Source organism: Eleginops maclovinus, chromosome 9 (assembly GCF_036324505.1).
Source record: "Eleginops maclovinus isolate JMC-PN-2008 ecotype Puerto Natales chromosome 9, JC_Emac_rtc_rv5, whole genome shotgun sequence".
NCBI classification, from domain to species: Eukaryota; Metazoa; Chordata; class Actinopteri; order Perciformes; family Eleginopidae; genus Eleginops; species Eleginops maclovinus.
Window position 1 is genome coordinate 27,493,945 of NC_086357.1, and position 19,938 is coordinate 27,513,882.

The window sequence follows — 19,938 nt, forward strand, 5'->3', positions numbered from 1 at the left end:
GGCTGAAACACCAAACAGATCATCCCTTAACCCCCTCTGTTTCAGCCCGGTACCTAAAGAGCTGATTCTGTGTCTGTAGCTTTAAATGCTAACGAGCTGCTGCTGGCCACGCCCCTCTGAGAGGTGATTGGTTTAAAAAAACACAATGGTGCTCTAGGAGGAGATCCAGGTGGTAAGGTGGGCGGGGCTTACCTTGATTGGTTATTGGCTAATGATTGCACAACCCCAAAAAACAGTGACATCACAAAGTGGCCGAAATCTGATCAGCTGTTTTCCAGACGCCTAAAACTATCGCCTCTGTTCTGTTTGCGTTAATCTCCAGAGCTGTGTTGTTACTAATCTCTCCCAGCAGTTTTTATAAAGCCCAGTCCTGGAACTGGTCCCGTTCCTCACCGCTGAAGTTGAGCAGGTGCGTGAAGAAGAACGACTCGCGGTGGAACTTCTCGATGTCCAGGATGGTGGGGCCCTCCAGGCCGCTGCGCAGCGTCTTCTTGGAGCCGCTCTTATCCGCGATCAGAGACTCCAGCATGGTCCTCACCATGTACAGCTGCGCACACACACACACACACACACACACACACACACACACACACACACACACACACACACACACACACACACACACACACACACACACACACACACACACACACACACACACACACACACACACACACACACACACACACACACAGTATATATACATATGTCGTACTATATGGAGGAGCAGCGTTATATTATATCTGGAACAAACACAAACAGCAGCTCCACTGAAACTCTGACTGCTTTTAAATCCCTGTTTTTTCGCCGCTGCTTTTAATGAAGTGAAATAACCATTCATGTCTTACCCTGCACTTTAACTTTACTCTTGGATTTTAAGTGCATTATTTTATTTAAGCTTGATTTATTATTGTTTTTTAGTCCTGTGGCTTTTTAACGACGGCTTTAAATGCATTTAAATGTCTTTCTTTAATGTGTCTCTGCTTCATCTAAAGCTCTTTAAATCGTCTGGTGCTTTAGAAGTGAACCCTACTACTACTATAGTATATTCTACAGAGCTAAAGGCACATTATCATACATCTTGAGTGTTTGTTTGCATGCAAATATGTGGAGATGTATTCCATTTATTAAAATACTGAACAATTATTTATGTTTTATTTGAGCAGAATATTGAGAGGAGCAAAACTGAGGAATATAAATACCATCCTTCTCCTGATAATCAGAAACAATAAAGCGTATCTTCCTCATAATAAACCATCTCCATCACCTGCACACACCCTGCACATCTTAACCTGGTTACAGCTCCTCTCCCTGCTCTGTTTCCTCCGTCACGACGCTGGATATCCTCTCATTAAAAGCAGAACATTAACGAGGAAATGTAACTGATTGTATTTATCTGCTCTGGTTCCCCTCCGTCACGCTCTCTGAATGAGATCAGATTATGTGCGGGAGATAAAACCCAGCAGGTGATCGACGCGCTTGGATTTGTCGTCGTGCACCTGGAAACAGATTAGCACTCGGGGGGGTCTGAGCTGATTAATCTGTGAGGTAACGGAGGATGCTTTGTCCACAATAACTGTTCAGGACTGAGACGATATGACCGGAAAACCAAGTATTTTTACATTTCTTTAAGTGTTTTTCGTACTGCTGTGGATTTTAGACACCTAAAGAACATATATCGCAGGGTATGTGTGAAAAAAAAGATCCTGTGAAAATATTCTAAAAAATAGCAAAAATAAACTGATATAGATTTGGAATGACTCTGGAGAAGCTACATCAGGACTCTCCCTTTAAAGAGAGTCTTTATAACCAGAGGGCGGGGGCTGGGGGGGGGGGGTCCCACCTGGGTGCTGGAGGGGCCGACAGCTCTGCGGGGGACCTTGATGTCGAAGCCTCCCTTTGGATCCTTCTCTCCGCGCAGGGCCGGGTCGTTGTGCGGCTCGCGGCCCGCCTCCCAATCACACACCGTCTTCCTGATGGCCTGCAGGACGCTGAGGACAGAGGGGGGGGCATCGTTGGACTGAAGTACCTTTGGACTCTGGTATTTACTGCTACTTAACTAAAAGCACACGAGTAGCCCTTCCCCAGCTCTGTGAGGAATACCTCTGGATGACGTTCTTCTTCTTCTTGATGGCCTGCCGCAGCGGGTCTCTGAGCGTCACCTGGGAGAAGTCCTGCAGCATGGAGTAGATGGTGTGTCTGATGGCATGATTGAACACGCTCTCCATGCGGCCCATCAGCACCTGCAGACCCTTGATCATCGCCATCACCTGCACACAGAACCGAGAGGTGGGGGAGACACATCATCAGTGTGTGAATCACTGAGCTAAATGACTGCTGTGTGTGTGAGAGAGAGTGTGTGTGTGAGAGAGTGTGTGTGTGTTTGTGAGAGTGAGTGTGTGAGTGTGTGTGAGTGAGAGTGTGAGTGTGTGTGAGTGAGAGAGTGTGAGTGTGTGTGTGTGTGTGTGTGTGTGTGTGTGTGTGTGTGTGTGTGTGTGTGTGTGTGTGTGTGTGTGTGAGTGTGTGAGTGAGAGTGTGTGTGTGTGAGTGAGAGAGTGTGAGTGTGTGTGAGTGAGAGAGTGTGAGTGTGTGTGTGTGTGTGTGTGTGTGTGTGTGTGTGTGTGTGTGAGTGTGTGTGAGTGAGAGTGTGTGTGTGTGTGTGTGTGTGTGTGTGTGTGTGTGTGTGTGTGTGTGTGTGTGTGTGTGTGTGTGTGTGTGTGTGTGTGTGTGTGTGTGTGTGTGTGTGCGACTGACCTCCACCAGAGCGAACTTCTCCTCGCAGCTGTAGTTGTACCTCGTGGCTCTCTCGTACTCCTCGGCGTTGTCGGGACACTCCTTGTTGGAGTATTTGTCGGTGGGATGGACGAGCTTCCAGGAGTACTGAGGAGAGGCAGAGCGTCTACTTAGTATTTTATACAATAAGAGAGAAATTAGCCAAAAACACACAGTTTGCACTAACCAGATGCACTAACCAGATGCACTAACCAGATGCACTAACCAGATGCACTAACCAGATGGTGTGTAAAGAGGTTATTGAAACTCGATAAGTGATAACGAATAAAACTGTATGTAATAAAGCGCTTGTCCTGCAGGGCTGTGTGATTCCTCACCACTTCCATGACGTGCGCGCTCCACTGGGACAGCAGCTGCATGCCCTGCAGAGCCAGATCGAACAGCTTCCTGTACTCCGAGTCCGTCTTCTGGGACTCCTGCCGCCCGGAGCCCGTCACCACCTGCAGGGACGCGGAGAATAAGAACACTGATGCACGCAGAGACATCCAGAGAACAGGAGCAGCATCTGCAGCAAGATGGTTTAATCCACCAGATCCTTCACTTGGCTTCTGGTCAGCTGACTTACTAATGACTTCATTGAAAAAGTGCCGGACAATTCAAACAAACACTGGATATTAGCTGCTTTTGATTAGCTTTGAATCAACTAAAGGTGCAACTAGTGTCAATTATTCACCGGTTATTATCAAGATTTATGGTTTGGTCTATGAAAGGTCAGAAAATAGGGGAAAATGTCCAAAAAAAACTCACTTTAATATGATACAAAACACAGGAAAGAGGCGTAAAAGCAGCATCTGAAGAGGTCTTTACTCAAAGATTACACAAACCAATTAATCAAGTCGAGTCACTGTGAATAAAATGTCTTGCTTTCTATACAAAAACTCACTTTGTAAATGAGCTGAAGCTGTTAAATGGAGCAGACCTGAATATTTCTCTGAATGAAGAAGATATTCAAGTTCAAGAAGCTGCTGTTTTTAATGGAACGCAGTTCTTACAGCAGAGTGGACGCATCTATTTTCTCCTTCTGAGTCCTGACCTTTCTGAAGGCATGAACACACTTTATATATTTTCTACTCTGCGTATATCTGGGGGATCATGAAGCCCCCTGAACACTTCAGAGGCAGCTTTAGTATAGATATGGCTCTGTAATGTATTGTTCAAACATAGTAGAATAAGGGACCTTTGTGCATACCTCAAATTAACACCAAATATTCACAATAATTACAGAGAAAAAACAGCTCCTCATATTTTCCTGTCCGTTACCTCCGGGTGCTACTACAATGGTTCTATTATAATTAATTGACTGTATCAATTAACAACTTTCAGCTCTACTTGTTTGCCTTGTTTTAAACAGTAGGCCCTATTTTATGAGCTCTTGATTCGTGTTCTACGCCGAAATCTCAATTTGGAAAAGCAATTAAACGGAGTAAAACATAAATACTGTCCTGTGAAATTTAGAGGCGTGGTAATACCTCAGAGGGTTGATTAAATGCAGCAGCGGCAATATGTAAAGTCAGCGAGAGGTGGACGTGTTTCATCGAACATAAAAACAACACAACACACTTTAGGTATTTTCTAAAGTCCAAATATCTGAGGGGAAAGTCAACAGCTTCCTCAGTGTGTCTATTTCATTTTATATGTATGCTATGTAGTTTTAGTGCAAGTTGTGTGTGTGTGTGTGTGTGTGTGTGTGTGTGTGTGTGTGTGTGTGTGTGTGTGTGTGTGTGTTGTTGTTGTTCAAATATAAGAAATCTGCCAACACATATTATGTGGAGGCAGGGGGATTTCAGTCGTCTTCTCTGGAGTGATTTAACCATTAGTTCCAATCTAACCACTCCTGTCCCTCTCTGTAAACCCCCCCCTGAATATCCTCTCACTGTGTACACCACACCCCCCACCCACCGCCCCGAATGCCTGCAGACTGACCTCACTGTTGCTGTAGCGGGCGAGCTCTGAGATGAAGCGCATGTGGTCCTCTCTGATCTGGATCATCTGCTCACAGATGTTGTACTGAGGGCTGCTGGAGATGGAGGTGCACGTCCACCTGGGGGGGAGGGGGGGGGGGGGGGTAATAGAAGGATGTGAGACACTCAAACACTGAAGACAAATCCTGAGTACTCACAGGCAGCTTCCTCCTCTCACCTGGATTTGTTCTCCTCAAAGTGAGCGCTGGTCTTGATGTAGCGGGACAACTCGATCTGCATGTCCCCGAACAGAGGCACCACCTGGAGTTGCTGCAAACAAACAACACACACACACACACACACACACATTATGGTATGTGCAAGTGCTTGCTTTGTTTGTGTCCCCTTCAGAAATGCTTCAGAAGGATTGCAACAGGATCCACGTCCCATGTCCCATCTGCTCCTTCATCCACCAGGCTGCAGATCCTAACAGGACTTTAGTCCTTCCACACTGAAGGTACTGTACATTGATTTTGAAGCCAATATCTGTAGGACTTTTAACGGAGTCCTTCTGCGGTATCGTTACTTACACTGAAGTGGATTATCTGAGTTCTTCTTCCATTACTAAATGTTGCAGATGCAGGTAAAAACACAACTTTTAATGAATGATTTTCTCCTGAGCTGGATGAAGTTCTGCACATCCGTTTTATTATCACGAGAGAGATATGATATTCCTACCTGTACTCGAGTAAAACCTCTGAGTACTTCTTACTCCCCTGCAAGTCCCGGATCTGCTCTGCTCCTTCATCTACCAGTGAGGTGGAGAGTTAAAGGTAACTCAGTGTTGGCACTAGTTCTCTAGTTTATCACTAGGTTCACCGCGGTGTGTCGGCCAGAACACCACTTAAGGCCAAAGGTCCAGTGTCCAGAAATGAGGAGCTGAGATGATGCTTGACCTTCTTTATTATGTCTCTTAATGGTTTGTGTGTGTGTGTGTGTGTGTGTGTGTGTGTGTGTGTGTGTGTGTGTGTGTGTGTGTGTGTGTGTGTGTGGTCTTCCGTCATTTACCCACAACAACACCACACGGCATCCCGAAACCTTCCCGCAACTACTTGTAATGGCCACCGTCTGACCTAGTGCCACGTCACACAAAACACGTGAGCTAGCCCCTCCCCCCCTCATCATCTACACCCAACAACTGAAAGTGCTGAACACCAACACAACTCTGGAGCCTTTTCTACAGCCAGGCTGCAGATTCACAAGAGTTTAAGACATCAGCGTTTTTATTCAACCTGTGTTTATACTGACACAATATTTTCAGGTTTAGGGATTATTCAAATGCACTTCATTACATACTTTTTTAAAAATGGCCTTGAACAACTTGAATTGACCCTGAAAGAAAGTAATGAAAAAGGGACGACGTTCTACAAATACTTTCCAGAATCCAGGATTAAACGGTGTGTGCTTTTCTATGTTTGACATATCGTTTCCACTTCCATACCTTGAAGAACTTGTCGATCTTGGTCAGGTTGATTCTCTTCTTGGCGTCCAGCTTGTAGATGTTGCTGCTGTTCCCGTCCATCAGGTACAGACCGAACCCCATCACCTGGAGGAGGAAGAGGAGGAGGAAGGTAAATTAGTACGAGTACACTTCACCTCCATGACTCCACCCTCCTGACAGCTGGACTCACCTTGAGCAGCATGTGCTTCTCGTTGGGGGTGAGGTACATCTTGTTCTCGTAGTAATCCACACACAGGTTCACGATGTCGGCCAGCAGCTCCTCGTAGCCGTTGATCACCTCCAGCTGCTGCTGCAGGGACTGCAGACAATACGGGGGAGTAGGAAACAAATAAACATATTAGATTCAAAAGGAAACATTAGACTCAAACTCACACTGTGTTTAAGGGGTCTATATTTTGCTGACCTTAACTTACCGTAGTCTTAAAAATCTGAACGGGATTTTAAATCTGGTTTAAGGAAAGGACAGGAGGAAGGACTCTGAGTCCAGGTAAGATCATTATTGGGGATGGGAAGGCCTCTGACAACGTGTGGAGTTTTTAGTGCATGTTAAGGCATGTAGGTAAGTTAATTATAACATCACTTTGCAAGGTACGCACAACCAAAATGAGTCTGTAACAGTAGAATTTGAACACTGTTTGTGTGCTCCTTCCATACTTTTTTATTTACTGTACGTTTGTTTTCTCTATACTCTGTGGTTTCAAACATGTCAAAATCAATAAGAAATGCACTGAGATCTTGCAAAGAAAAGTCTATTCTGTTCAAATCGTATTCAGTTGTGATTTTAACGTGTTTCTTCTCACTTTGACCTAAAAGCATTTTATTTTTGAAGACTTTTGTGTCTGCTTTAAATGCATTTCAGAAATGTTAAAGAAATGAGACATATTATGAGGAGGCTGGGTTTCAGATGTTTTCCCTTGAGTCATTTAACCATTGGTTCCAAACAAGCATTAAGGATGATGTGCATTAATATTAAAATGTATTTTAGAGATGAAATAATGAGTAGTGGATTAATCAATTAAAATCAATTTCACTGAAATCTTGCAAAGAAAGTCTATCCTGACGTTCGACTCGTTTCTAGTTCTTATTTTATTCATCGTTTCTTCGCACTCTGTCCTGAATGCATTGTCTTGCCTCTTTTATGTCTGCTTTAAATGCATTTAAAAAGGCAAGACACGCCTGGAAACCGTAAGAAGGGGAGTTTTGTAGGGAGGCTTCATGTATGAAAACATATTCACGACACCTCACAAATTAAATTCAGTGCTGCTGTTTTTTTTGCCCTTTCTGACCGGGATCGGCAGCCTGCAACCAAACCGTCTGCAGAAAGAGGTTTTGAATCAAACGTATTGTAGAAACAACAGGATGTGGTGTGTGTGTGTGTGTGTGTGTGTGTGTGTGTGTGTGTGTGTGTGTGTGTGTGTGTGTGTGTGTGTGTGTGTGTGTGTGTGTGTGTGTGTGTGTGTGTGTGTGAAGCACCTGGGTGATTTTGTTGTGGTTGGCCAGGAACATGGACAGGTTCTGAGACTCCTGGATGGAGGAGGGCTCCGACATCTTTCTGAGGAACTGAGCAGCTCTGCAGGAGGAAGAGACACATATTGGTTTTAATAAATGAAATTACAGATACTAGGGAATCGTTCTGCTGTCAGTCAACCAGGGGAGAATATTCCATTTGGGTTTTTATAAATGTAAATCTCTTAACTCCAATATATTCCTGGAACACCGACTCACTTTTCTGTCCATCGTTATCACTTTATTATCCAGAAATGCTGAGCAATGCTGCCCTCTAGTGCTCTCAATGAAGCTTCAGGGTGCAGGTTAACTTTAATGTTCCTTAAATGCGGGAATAATGAAGGCAGGAGGGATTTAAGAGAGCATCCTCTGATGGAAGCAAGACTCGTTTAGGGACAGAGAGCAATAGATTTCATTCAGATTTAGTCCTACTGTGATGCCTCACCTGCACCAACAGTAAATGCATTTCTCTTGCTTTGTTGCATTGCCTTTTGCCATATAAGTTTTGCATGACAATTAACTTCAGCAATTAATGAATTAACAAAAAGGTTGACACATTTTCCTCTCAGTCGACAAATCATAGCAGGTCTAATTGAAAATATTCATTCCAGCTCTGTTGGACTCTTTCCTTCAGCAGATTTCTGATATGAAACTTAATCCTGTTAACTATGAGAAGCAGAAGCCACTAGTTGAGGTTTCACTTCAACATTTCCCTCCCAATGAAACCGAACTGCTTCCCGGTGATTGAACAAGCAGCGTGGAGGTCTCTGAGAGGATGGGAATGAACTGAATTGCAGGCGTGATTTCGTACCGCTTGTAGGCGGAGTGGTCGTTCTTCACGCTGCACTTCATGTTCTTCAGCTCGTCCAGCACGGCGAACATGTTGATGAACTTCCCGAGCGTCAGCAGGTACGCCTCGGAGACAAAGTCCTTCCGGCGCTCCGTGTGGCAGAGGCGACGCACCTCTCCGCAGAAACGGTCGATGGCCGTGCGCTGGAGGACAGAGAGGAGGAGATAACGGGTCAGTGTTTCTGTGACAAAGAGGAGGAGTCTCTGCAGGTGGGGGGGGTTTGAACTCACCTGGAAGTACATGAAATTCATCAGCTTGGTGACCTCCGGCTCCAGCACCTCCACCGTCTTCTCGTAGATCTCCACCCTGTTCGGCTGCTCGTTGCATTTCACCTGAGACACAAACACACCGGAGGCATCGATAAGACACACGTGAAACCTCACGAAGCTTTTGCATATTTCTCCATTCCCTCACTGAGATCATCTCTAGGTTACTTTCTTTATGAGCTTCAAATGCTCCAAACACAGAGCTGAAAGTCACATCGCAACTAAGCTACAGCTGCAAATATTAATTCCCCTTATCGGTAAGCACAAACACTGAAAGATAATCAGAGAACATGCTGACTCAGCCTCTCATACGTGAAGATTTCTGCTTAATTAAAAGAGACCAATCCTGATGTAATGTAGGAAAATGAAGCTTCATAATTAAAACAACTGAGAGAAAAGTTCCTCATTAAAACACAAACACAGTATGTTCTGAACTAATGTTGATGGCTACTAAAATAACGAAGGGAGACGTCCGTTCATTTCAGATGTTTACTAAAATAAAGAACTTAACATATTTACAGCGAGTGGTTGGCTTGAATTGTCAGCATCCTTAACAACATAAAACAATGGCCGCTGTACGACCTACAACACTGCGTATGTGACGTAACACGCACAATGTCCCATGGGTAATGAAGTCCATTTCAAGTCCATTTCCTAAGTATATCCCAACTTAAATGACCTAAAGTCCCTTTTTAATCTAATCCCATATCTGAAACATGAACTGTTATTCTTAACACTTACTTATAAATTGACTAACTTATTAAATGTTGCTTTTAACTATTCCTTTTAAATCATCTGTTCTAAATAAATTCTCTTCCTAACAAATAAATTCACAACATCCTCCCCCCCATAAACTACTTTTTATACTATTTCCAACGGATACAGAAGCTGGATGGGCCTCCGCAGAACAGTCCCTGTGCTAGTGCGAACTGCACATGACCTCACAAGGCCATCACGACCAGGAAACAGCTCTTCGATCTTCCCCAGCTTCCAGCTCTGCCTTGGGGCGTTGTCTTCTCCGATGAGCGCAACATCGCCAACCTTCAGCGAAGAAGGCTGTGGGGTGTCACAGCGACGGGCCGACTTCAGATCCAACAGATATTCCTTCTGCCAGCGGTTCCAGAAGTTGGTCACGAGTCGTTGTCTGTAGCGCCACCTCTTGGTCATCTCCTCCTTGTTGGCTGTTGGACGGTTGATCTCACCTGGAAATGACTTAGGAGGCAAGCAAGTCAGTCTCTGACCCACCAAGAAGTGGGCAGGGGTCAGTGGTTCTGGCTCATCCACATCATTGGACACATACGTGAGCGGCCTTGAGTTTATTACGGCTTCAGCTTCGGTCAGCATGGTGCACATCTCTCCAAAGTTGAGTTTAGCTTTGCCAAGCACCTTTCTGAGAATGATTTTGACTGATCTAACAAGCCGCTCCCAAAATCCGCCCCACCAGGCTGCTCTTTCAGCGATGAACCGCCAGGTGATGCCCTTCTCTGAGAAGAACTCTCGTAGTTGTGGATCTTTAATTCGTTGCCAGAGCTCCTTTAGATCTTGATCTGCCCTCTTGAACGTCTTGGCATTATCTGAATAGATCACCTTGCATAATCCTCTTCTGGAGATGAATCGTTTCAGAGCTAGTAAGAAGTGTTCCGTGGACATGTCTGAGACTAACTCTAAGTGGATCGCTCTGGTCACAGCACACGTGAAAAGTGCTATGTACGCCTTTGTCATTGAGCTCTGTATCTTCACATAGAGTGGCCCGGCAAAGTCCACACCGGTAACTTCGAATGGTGGTGATTCTGTTATCCTGTCCCTTGGCAACGGTGCAGTAGTCTGTTGCCCAGGCCTTGCTTTGAATTTCCTGCAAAGTACACATCCGGACACCACCTTCCTCACTATCTGCCTTGCCTTAAGAATCCAATATTTCTCTCTTGTCTGCACTAAAGTGTCTTGTACACCTGCATGGCATATTTGCTCATGTTGATTCTGCACCACCATCTCTGTGTATTTGTGTTTGCTGGGCAAAATCCAGGGGTGTTTTTCTCTGTAAGAGAGATCTGAATGCTGTAGCCGTCCTCCAACACTAAGCAATGCGTCTTCATCCAGAAATGGTTTGAGCTCCCGTATCCTGGAGTCAGTGTTGGGGCATTTCCCTGCTATCAGCAGATCCATTTCGGAGCAGAAACTTTCTCTTTGAGTCACCTTCGTCCAATATTTTTCTGCTTCATTCAGCTCTTCCGCTGTCAGTTCACCGCTCACCTTAGATCTTGAGCGTGCGTTGGTGATGAATCTCTTGATCCAGGCTGTCACTCGGAACACTCTTTTTAGTTTGCTGTACTTCTCTAGACATAAGACAGGACTTAGGAAGTCTGGCTCTTGCTGAACAGCCTGTACTGTAATCTGGTATTTGGATCGGAGTTCAGATCCGACCTCCTCTTCCTGAACATCTTCCTGAGTACTCTGTGAGTGATCAGCTGTCATTAGAACATAAGGTCCTTTCCACCACAATGTGCTCTGCTTCAGGTCCTGTACATTTAGGCCTCTGGTGGGAAGGTCGGCTGGGTTAAGTTTCCCCTTGCAGTGAGACCAGGACTGTGGGTCGGTTAGGGTCTGGATTTCTGTGACTCTATTCGCTACGAACTGTTTCCACCTATGAGCAGAGCCGCAGATCCAGTGCAGAACTATCATTGAATCTGTCCACAGTCTGAGTTGTGTCTTGTCTAGCTGCAGCGCTTTCATGAGTGTGTCCCCCAACCTGGCTGCTATCACGGCACCCATCAGCTCCAGGCGTGGCAGAGTCATTCTTTTAAGCGGGGCCACTCTTGACTTGGATGCAACCAGGCTTATGGTCACTTCTCCTTCCCTTGTTTTTCCTTCGATGTAAGCGACTGCACTGTAAGCTCTTTCGCTCGAATCACAGAATACATGCAGCTTTAGCTCTTGGTTGTTCTGCTGTGGCATATGCGTTTTGTACCATCGTGGGATTGACACCTCATGCAGTTGAGGGAGCTCTGAACACCACTGTTGCCACTTCTTTGTCATGTCGGGTGGCAGCTCCTCATCCCACTGGAGCCCTCTCTCCCACATCTCTTGGAACATGATCTTGATCCTAATTGTGAAGGGTGTCAAGAATCCCAATGGGTCAAAGATTCGAGCAGAAGACTGCAGAACACTTCGTTTTGTGTTTTCTCTATCCTTCAGGATATCCAGCAGCCCTCTGAGGTCGAACACGAAGTCATCAGTGGCCGGTCTCCACACCAAGCCCAGCACCTTGAGAATGGACCCGTGTGGTTCTGGCTGAGCAACGCAATCCATCGAGCTCTCCTGCCATTTCTCTTTGAGCTCAGCAGAGCTCGTCATCCATTTGCATAGCTCCATGCCTGCTTCAGACATTATGTTCTTGGCCGTTTTTGTCACTGTATAGGCCTCTGTCACCTCACTTGAACTTGAAATAAAGTCATCGACATACAGTGAGGAGCTGATGATTCCTACCACCTTTGGGTGTTCTGATTCGTACTGTCTTAGATGCTTCCTAATGGTGGCTGCGAGTAGGAATGGGCTTGACGAAGCTCCAAACACCACCCTCGTCATTCTGAGCATGCGCAGCTTCATGTCCTTGTCCAGTGTTGGTGGACCTGTGAACCACAGGAATCTCACGGCGTCCCGATCTCTTTCTGTGAGTGAAATCTGCAGAAATGCTTTCTTGATGTCTGCCATATAAGCAACTTCATGCAGTCTAAACTTGATCAAAACACTCATCAGATCTGGATTCAGATTGGGGCCGGTTAAGAGACAGTCGTTCAGTGAGGGACTTCCATCTTCGTGAGATGAAGCATCGAATACGACTCGCAGTTTTGTTGTCGCCTTGTCTTCCCTCAGTACAGCATGATGGGGTAAGTAGTATGTCTGAGTGTCTTGCGGTGATGCACGCTCCTTTGGCACCTCCTCAGCCATTCCTTGCTTTAGGTAGTCTTCCACGACTTCGTTGTATCTGCTGTACAGAGTGACATCTTTGCTCAGTTTCCTTTTCAAACTCTCCAGTCTCTTTTTGGCTATGCGGTAGTTGTCTTTAAGTGGTGGATGATCTTGTCGCCATGGCAACTCCACTTGGTAACGCCCGTCCTTGAGAATGGAGGTTTCTTCAAACCGCTGCAATGCTTCCGCATCCTCTGGGCTCTCAGGCTTCTCACTTGTGATGCCCAGGGACTCGAGCTCCCAGAACGCATGCAGTTGTTTGTCCATCTGTGCATCGTTGCTGAGCAGTATGTTCATGCATGTTGACTCCGTCATGCTGGACACTGCCATTGGGCCTTGCACTGCCCATCCAAATGTGCTCTCTAGTGCCACTAGGCTCTTGGTCAGTCTTTCCACTCGGCCAGACACTATCTGCCAGTAATAATCAGAGCCAATTAGCACAGAAAGTTCTGGTTTGTAATCTCCATCACAGTCAGCTAATTGGAGACCTCTTCTTTTCATCTCTTTCTGTATGTGTTCACCTGGAACCCTCATCAGTGCTGTGCACACTTGTGGGGTCACAACAGCTTCTATCTCAATTCTCTTCTGCTTATCCCACACATTCTCCAAGCTGAGCTTCACTATGTTGCGACTCACCGTTGTTGGAGCAGAGGAGCCAAATGTGTGAAGAGTAAGCGTTCCTTGTCTGGTAACAGGTAGCTGTAGCTCCTTCACTACATTCTCATGCACAAAACTCCCCTGACTGCCTCCATCTAGCAGGCAGCGGACCATCTTCCTGCTTGTGGGCCCTACGGCCCATGCCTTGGTGGTCTGTAACAGCACTGTGTTCTCTGCTTTAGGAATTACTGAGCTTACAAGTGTGTCTGTGTTGGTTGACACATCAGGTGGGGGTGCCAGATTTTTCTCACACACGGCTGCATGATGCCTGCCACCACATGTGGCACATGACACACCCTTCGTCTTGCAAAACTTAGCAATGTGTTTGGATCCCAGACACACAAAGCACCTGCCTAGCCTTTTCAGTTTTTCTTTGCGTGCTGGCACATCGTGGTCTGGACATTTCTCGGATTTGTGTTCAGCACTATCACAAAACAAGCAATTGTTGACTTTCTGTTCAGTAATGTGTAGCGCAGCTGCAGATGTCATATTTGGTTTCTTTATTTTCATGTCACTAGCTGAATGTGATTTGCTGCTGAATTTATTAGTGAACTGGCTTTCTCTCTGATTAAATGATTTCTTCATCTGTACAGTTCTCTCTCGGGTCTGAACCTCTGTCTGGAGGAATTTAAGCACATTGTCCACTTTCCACTCATCATTGTCACCTCTTTGACGGCTGTATTCAAGAGCCATGTCATCTGGCATCATCTGGAGCAATATTGGGCATAACATTCCACCATAGGTGTCTGATACCACTCCTAATGATTGTAGGCTTCTGGTTTGAACTTCACATTCATCATACAGCTGTCTTAAGGCAGTGACATCAGATGATCTCTTTACAGGAGTGAGATTCAGTAGCTTTGACATATGTGCATTTACAATGAGATCTTTCCTTCCAAATCTTTTTTGAAGTAATTCGATTGCAGCATCATAATTACTGTCTGTCAGTGTGAGCCCTGCTACTGACTTTGCAGCTGTTCCAGTAAGATACGTTTTCAGGTAGGTAAACTTCTCTTTCTTGCAGAGTGCACTGTTGTTATGAATAGCAGTCTCATACTGGCTCCAAAATTCCTGCCATAAGCTTACATCTCCGTTGAACTTGTCAATTTGTAATTTTGGCAGTCTCACTGTCTGTCTATTTGCAGTACTAGCATCACTTTGCCGAGTAGGCGGGGGGTTACTCACAGTCTCGCTGATCACTCGGTGAGCACGCGTCTTTACCTCAATGAGGCGGTCTCTGTAATCTTCTGCGAGTTCAATCTCCGCCTCCACATCTTCCAGTGAAGTGTGTTCCTCCACTATGTTGTCAAGCTCGCGCAAAGTGTCCTCCTTTGTCGACAATACAGCTAACATCTCCCGCACACGGTTGAGATCCCTCTGTTGGTCTTCCTTTCGCAGTTCAACATCAATCTGGTTGATCACTCGCGTAGTGGAGCTACGAATCGTCCGACGTTTCCTTCTCGCCCTTTCTCCTTGCTCCGCTACAAGTGGTCTCTCTTCAGCCGGGTCGTCAGCCATCTCGTTCTAATTCCCGGGTTTCGGCACCAAAATGTTCTGAACTAATGTTGATGGCTACTAAAATAACGAAGGGAGACGTCCGTTCATTTCAGATGTTTACTAAAATAAAGAACTTAACATATTTACAGCGAGTGGTTGGCTTGAATTGTCAGCATCCTTAACAACATAAAACAATGGCCGCTGTACGACCTACAACACTGCGTATGTGACGTAACACGCACAATGTCCCATGGGTAATGAAGTCCATTTCAAGTCCATTTCCTAAGTATATCCCAACTTAAATGACCTAAAGTCCCTTTTTAATCTAATCCCATATCTGAAACATGAACTGTTATTCTTAACACTTACTTATAAATTGACTAACTTATTAAATGTTGCTTTTAACTATTCCTTTTAAATCATCTGTTCTAAATAAATTCTCTTCCTAACAAATAAATTCACAACACAGTATTAATGCTGGAGTATTACACAATCAACCAAAACATGCATTACTGCGTCATAATGACAGACATGAGTCCACGAGTGATCAGAGAGATTGATGATCTGATTAATAGGTCTGCATGTTGACAGTCAGGGGTTTTACCTGAGGGATGGCGCGGGAGCAGCTCCTCCAGGTGTACAGCATGATGGCGTACTCCTGCCCCTCCTCCAGCATCACGTTCTGTTCACACACACACACACACACACACACACATACAGAGTTATTAGGATCACTATATCAGCGCGTAATGTTTTAACCTGCAAACCTTTTTTCTGCAACTTTCTCCACTTTGCATTGGAGCTCATGTCCAGTTTTGGACCTCTTCCACTCCCCCCACAGACCCGTTCTCAGAGGGAGACAGGAGCTCTTCAGTATTTTCCACACTGAAGAGCTGGGACTCTGAAGAATAATTGCTCTGTGTGTCAAGATGTTTGAGTCATAAATCTGTAATAGACAGATTGTGTTTTGGCGTCTATGCATTTGATATCTCGTAAATTGTTGCAGCAATCCGCGGGTTAATTGATTCACGCGGTTTAATTGACCGGAATTCCTCAAACATTCCACGTTAATTAAAGTGTGCTGTGAATATATTAGAAATAAAGCCTGATTTTGGAGCGGTATTTAGCATCCTTAGCTTTAAACTGAGCCTACTATGTACCCTGAAAGACAATCCTGTTAGGAGTTTAACAAGTTGCATGAAATCTTTTTAACGTGGATCAAATATTTAGAAAAGTCCCGACACAAACACACACAGCTTTCCCGAGTCTTTAATAATGGTGTGTGGTCTGCAGTGTCACACAGAGAGCCGTTTGATTCAGAGCAATCACCCCTCACTGATCCCACACAAAGCTCCTTTATGCTGTTCTGTAACCAGATGATCCAAATACCCGGTCAGAGAAAGGTTCCTCCAAATGTTCTCCGGCTCAAAACTAAACCTTTCTGAGTGTGTCTGACTGTCCTGCCGCTACAGGGATCTGACACTGGGAGTAAAGCACTAATAAAAATAGGTGCTAACTCTACTTTACTGCAGGGTGAATGATATGTAGTCCTTTAGCTTTATTTTGCAGGAGCATTCCGGTGGTCCTGCAAGCTTCTTTGTGCAAATCAGTGCAAGCTAGAGACCGTTTCAGTTCTGGAAATGTACAGAACTCACTGCCTATTTATTAAGATGATGCCTCATTTGCATTTGTCTTGTATTGTTGCATTGCCTTTTTGCTTCTGCAGCAAGTCTGTTTTGTCTTACTGATCCCCTGCATCAGTATGTACTCAAGCAATTAATCACTTATCAAAATAGTGGACAAATATTTTCTTCTCAGTCGACAAATCATTGCAGGTCGAATTTAAAACCTGTCATTCTAGCTCTTTGGACTCTTTCCTTTAGCAGATTTCTGATATGAAACTTAATCCAGTTAAGCCACAAGTTGAGGTTTCACATCTACAAGAAATTAATTGAAGGCGTGTTTGGTACCGCTTGTAGGCGGTAGAGACCGGTTTAGTTAGCAGACAATCCTCTCTGTCAAACACACGTTTATGGTTTGAGGACTTGTTTCTCTACACTAGTTCCTGTAAATTATCACTGGGGAAGTTTCACTGCGATACCTGCTAGTTTAAAAGGTGATCAGTCAGATGTTAAAGAAAGCTTTAGTGGGTATTTCCTTTCTTGTTTTGGTAAATGTATTCCCTGTAAACCAGAAGAGACAGTCCAGCAGTGGCTCAGGTCCAGCAGTGGATCAGTCAGTAGGGGCTTGGACTGGGAATCGTAAGGTCGCCGGTTCAAGTCCCCGAACAGACTTGAAATATGGAAGTGGACTGCTACTGGGAGAGGTCCCAGTTCACCTCCTAGGAGGCCCTGCTGCGCTGCCCTTGAGCAAGGCACCGGACACCTCCAATCCCCCCTCCCCATTGCTCCCCGGGCGCTGCACAATAGCTGCCCACTGCTCCTAGTACTAGGATGGGTTAAATGCAGAGGACCATGTGTGCATGTGTGTGACAATAAAGAGGGTTTCATCCTCCAGTTCTATCTAGACAGGGGGTTGAGGAGAGGTGTGTGTACCATGCTGGAATGAACGGTGGCCTGCTCGATGTACCGGGCGATGCCGGTGACGAACGCATTTCGGTCCTCAAAGTTGGTGTTGAAGTTCGGCTGTGGAGTGAGGCAGAAACCAGAAGAGAGTCAGAGAGAGTCAGAGTGTCTGCTGCAGGTATCACAGTAGGGACTCATATTATACATCAGCTGTAAACGTGTCCAGATGTTCATGCTGCTCTGCTCTTGTGAGTAAATCTACGTTCATGACCGTCCTTTATCCTAATTATCCTTTTGTTATTTACTTTCTCATACGTTACGTAACAGCAGCAAATGAAACGTCTTCATGTTCGGAACAACTGTAAAAATGTGTGTGTGTGTATTATTGCGTCAGTGTGTGTGTGTGTGAGTGTGTGCGCGCAGACCTGGAACATGACGGAGGCCGGCAGCGGCTCGATGCATGGCTGCTGGTCCGGCAGCGGCAGCTCCTCCAGCAGATCCACGTTAGAGAGCGCGTCCTCCAGGGTCACCGTGGACGCCATGACGCTGTGGGGGGGGGACAGGGGGTTTAGTTTGGGGAAAGTTGGGCAGTGATAGGTTGATATTAAAGCATACCCCCCCCCCCTCCCCAGTGCCCCCCAGAGAGAAACCCTCGTCCTGTTCACACTCTGCTGCTGTTTGCACTCTCTCTCTGCTGACAGCGGACAATCAAAACACTGTTTGCAATCAGAATCGACAGAAACACAAAGCCTGTGTGGGGGGGGGGGTACAGAGTCTGAATAATCACACACACACACACACACACACACACACACACACACACACACACACACACACACACACACACACACACACACACACACACACACACACACACACACACACACACACACACACACACACACACACACACACACACACACACACACACACACACACACACACACACACAGGTCAGTGAAGGACATCAGGAGCTGATAAACAACTGACAGGAGGGAGAGATGTGGGAACCATTTCAGCAAAGCCCCACTGCATCATGGGAAATGTAGTTTTTTAATCTATTCTCAGAAATATTGATTTTTATTTTGCGTGATAATTGAAATGGAGAAATGACCTCTCAATCAAAACGTCAACTAAAAACAAAACGTTTCTGAATCTATTTTGTATTTTGCTGCCATTGTTGATCAAATATTCCGTCATGAACCACATTTTCATTTTTCTCCAAAGACAGATATTTAGTTTTGAAATAAAAACCACATTCATTGATAATGGATTTATTTTCAGGATTTTATTTGAATCTTTTAGGTTTAAGAACATCATAAAATATGACGTTAAAAAGCCTGATGGTGTCCTGTGTCACGTCAGATGTGGATTAAAATCATTATGAGCAACAAGCCGTGACTTTAGGCTTCAATGTGAGAGTGTTTATTCGGAGAAAAGTGTGTGAACTGTTCTTTATATCAGTAACAAAACATAAAGACCAAATCAAAAAGTGTGTCACAGCAGCAACGAGTCAATTAAAACAACTGTATACGTTTAAAGGCTTTAAAAATGTTGACTTTTCGGACTTCAGCGCTGGTAGTTATCCTACGCAAACACCACTGAAATATGATTCTATTTATAGCATATAATATTCGAGCAGTCTGGTCTTTATCTGAGACAGACTGCACCTTTAAACCCTGTGAATAGACGTGCAAAATGAAACAGACAGCAGAGTAACGGAGCTCAGCGGAGGGGATACAAATAGGCGTTGTGTTGTTTTAAAGAGGGAAGGAAGTCAGATGGAAGAGCGATCTCTGTGTCTGTAATTATTCAGACGAAGGCCTTCTTCTTCTTCTTCTTCTTCTTCTTCTTCTTCTTCGTCTTTGTCTTCTTATTCTTCTTCTTTTGGGTCAGACGGCAAATCATTAAGAGTCGGCGATAAAAAAAAGGGGAAGTTTGAATCATGTGACTTTAACTCAGAGAACAACTGAAAGTCAACACACCGTCCTGCTTCACTGAAACACTCATACAGAGCGACATTTAGGAGCTTTGAAGTCCTGTCAGCGACATCATTGAGCCCTTGAGGTCAAACACTTTGCATAATTTAGAAAGGGGGAAGCTGCGTGCGTGTCTTCAGAGCACGGTTCATTTTTAAGCTGCAGCCTGTAGATGCGTCTGCTCTTATAAGACAAATTAGAAAGGACGCGCTGCTTATAAAAGGGTTCATCTATCAAGCTTCTCAGCGGGTGTTCCTCCGTCTGTAATCACACCGTAAGGAGCTTAGAGGGCCGCAGGTAACGAGGTGTGCCGGGCCGAGGGCAGAGCAGCCGGGAGAATACAACCAGGAATATTTCCCCTAAGCTCCTCAGGTGTTTGGGAAATCACAGGGAGGAGGACTCTTTAAAGTAGAGACGCTACATACTGATATACACCTGAACATCAGCAGGAGAGGACTCTTTAAAGTAGAGACTCT

At 45.2% G+C, this 19,938-nt stretch overlaps 1 protein-coding gene across 1 annotated transcript in view; it reads right to left on the reverse strand.

Moving 5' to 3' along the window:
* Positions 1 to 19,938, reverse strand: part of cyfip1 (cytoplasmic FMR1 interacting protein 1) — a 41,220-nt gene that overhangs the window by 17,321 nt on the left and 3,961 nt on the right. The window contains exons 2-16 of the mRNA XM_063891169.1: positions 17,909 to 18,029; positions 17,514 to 17,603; positions 15,563 to 15,640; positions 8,803 to 8,904; positions 8,534 to 8,715; positions 7,690 to 7,786; positions 6,386 to 6,514; positions 6,196 to 6,300; positions 4,933 to 5,024; positions 4,717 to 4,834; positions 3,111 to 3,233; positions 2,755 to 2,880; positions 2,104 to 2,270; positions 1,844 to 1,991; positions 394 to 547 (exon numbers count right to left, since the gene is read on the reverse strand). Coding sequence (XP_063747239.1) covers positions 394 to 547; positions 1,844 to 1,991; positions 2,104 to 2,270; positions 2,755 to 2,880; positions 3,111 to 3,233; positions 4,717 to 4,834; positions 4,933 to 5,024; positions 6,196 to 6,300; positions 6,386 to 6,514; positions 7,690 to 7,786; positions 8,534 to 8,715; positions 8,803 to 8,904; positions 15,563 to 15,640; positions 17,514 to 17,603; positions 17,909 to 18,025 — 1,828 coding nt within the window. The 5' untranslated portion in view covers positions 18,026 to 18,029. The remainder of the gene's footprint in view (positions 1 to 393; positions 548 to 1,843; positions 1,992 to 2,103; positions 2,271 to 2,754; positions 2,881 to 3,110; positions 3,234 to 4,716; positions 4,835 to 4,932; positions 5,025 to 6,195; positions 6,301 to 6,385; positions 6,515 to 7,689; positions 7,787 to 8,533; positions 8,716 to 8,802; positions 8,905 to 15,562; positions 15,641 to 17,513; positions 17,604 to 17,908; positions 18,030 to 19,938) is intronic.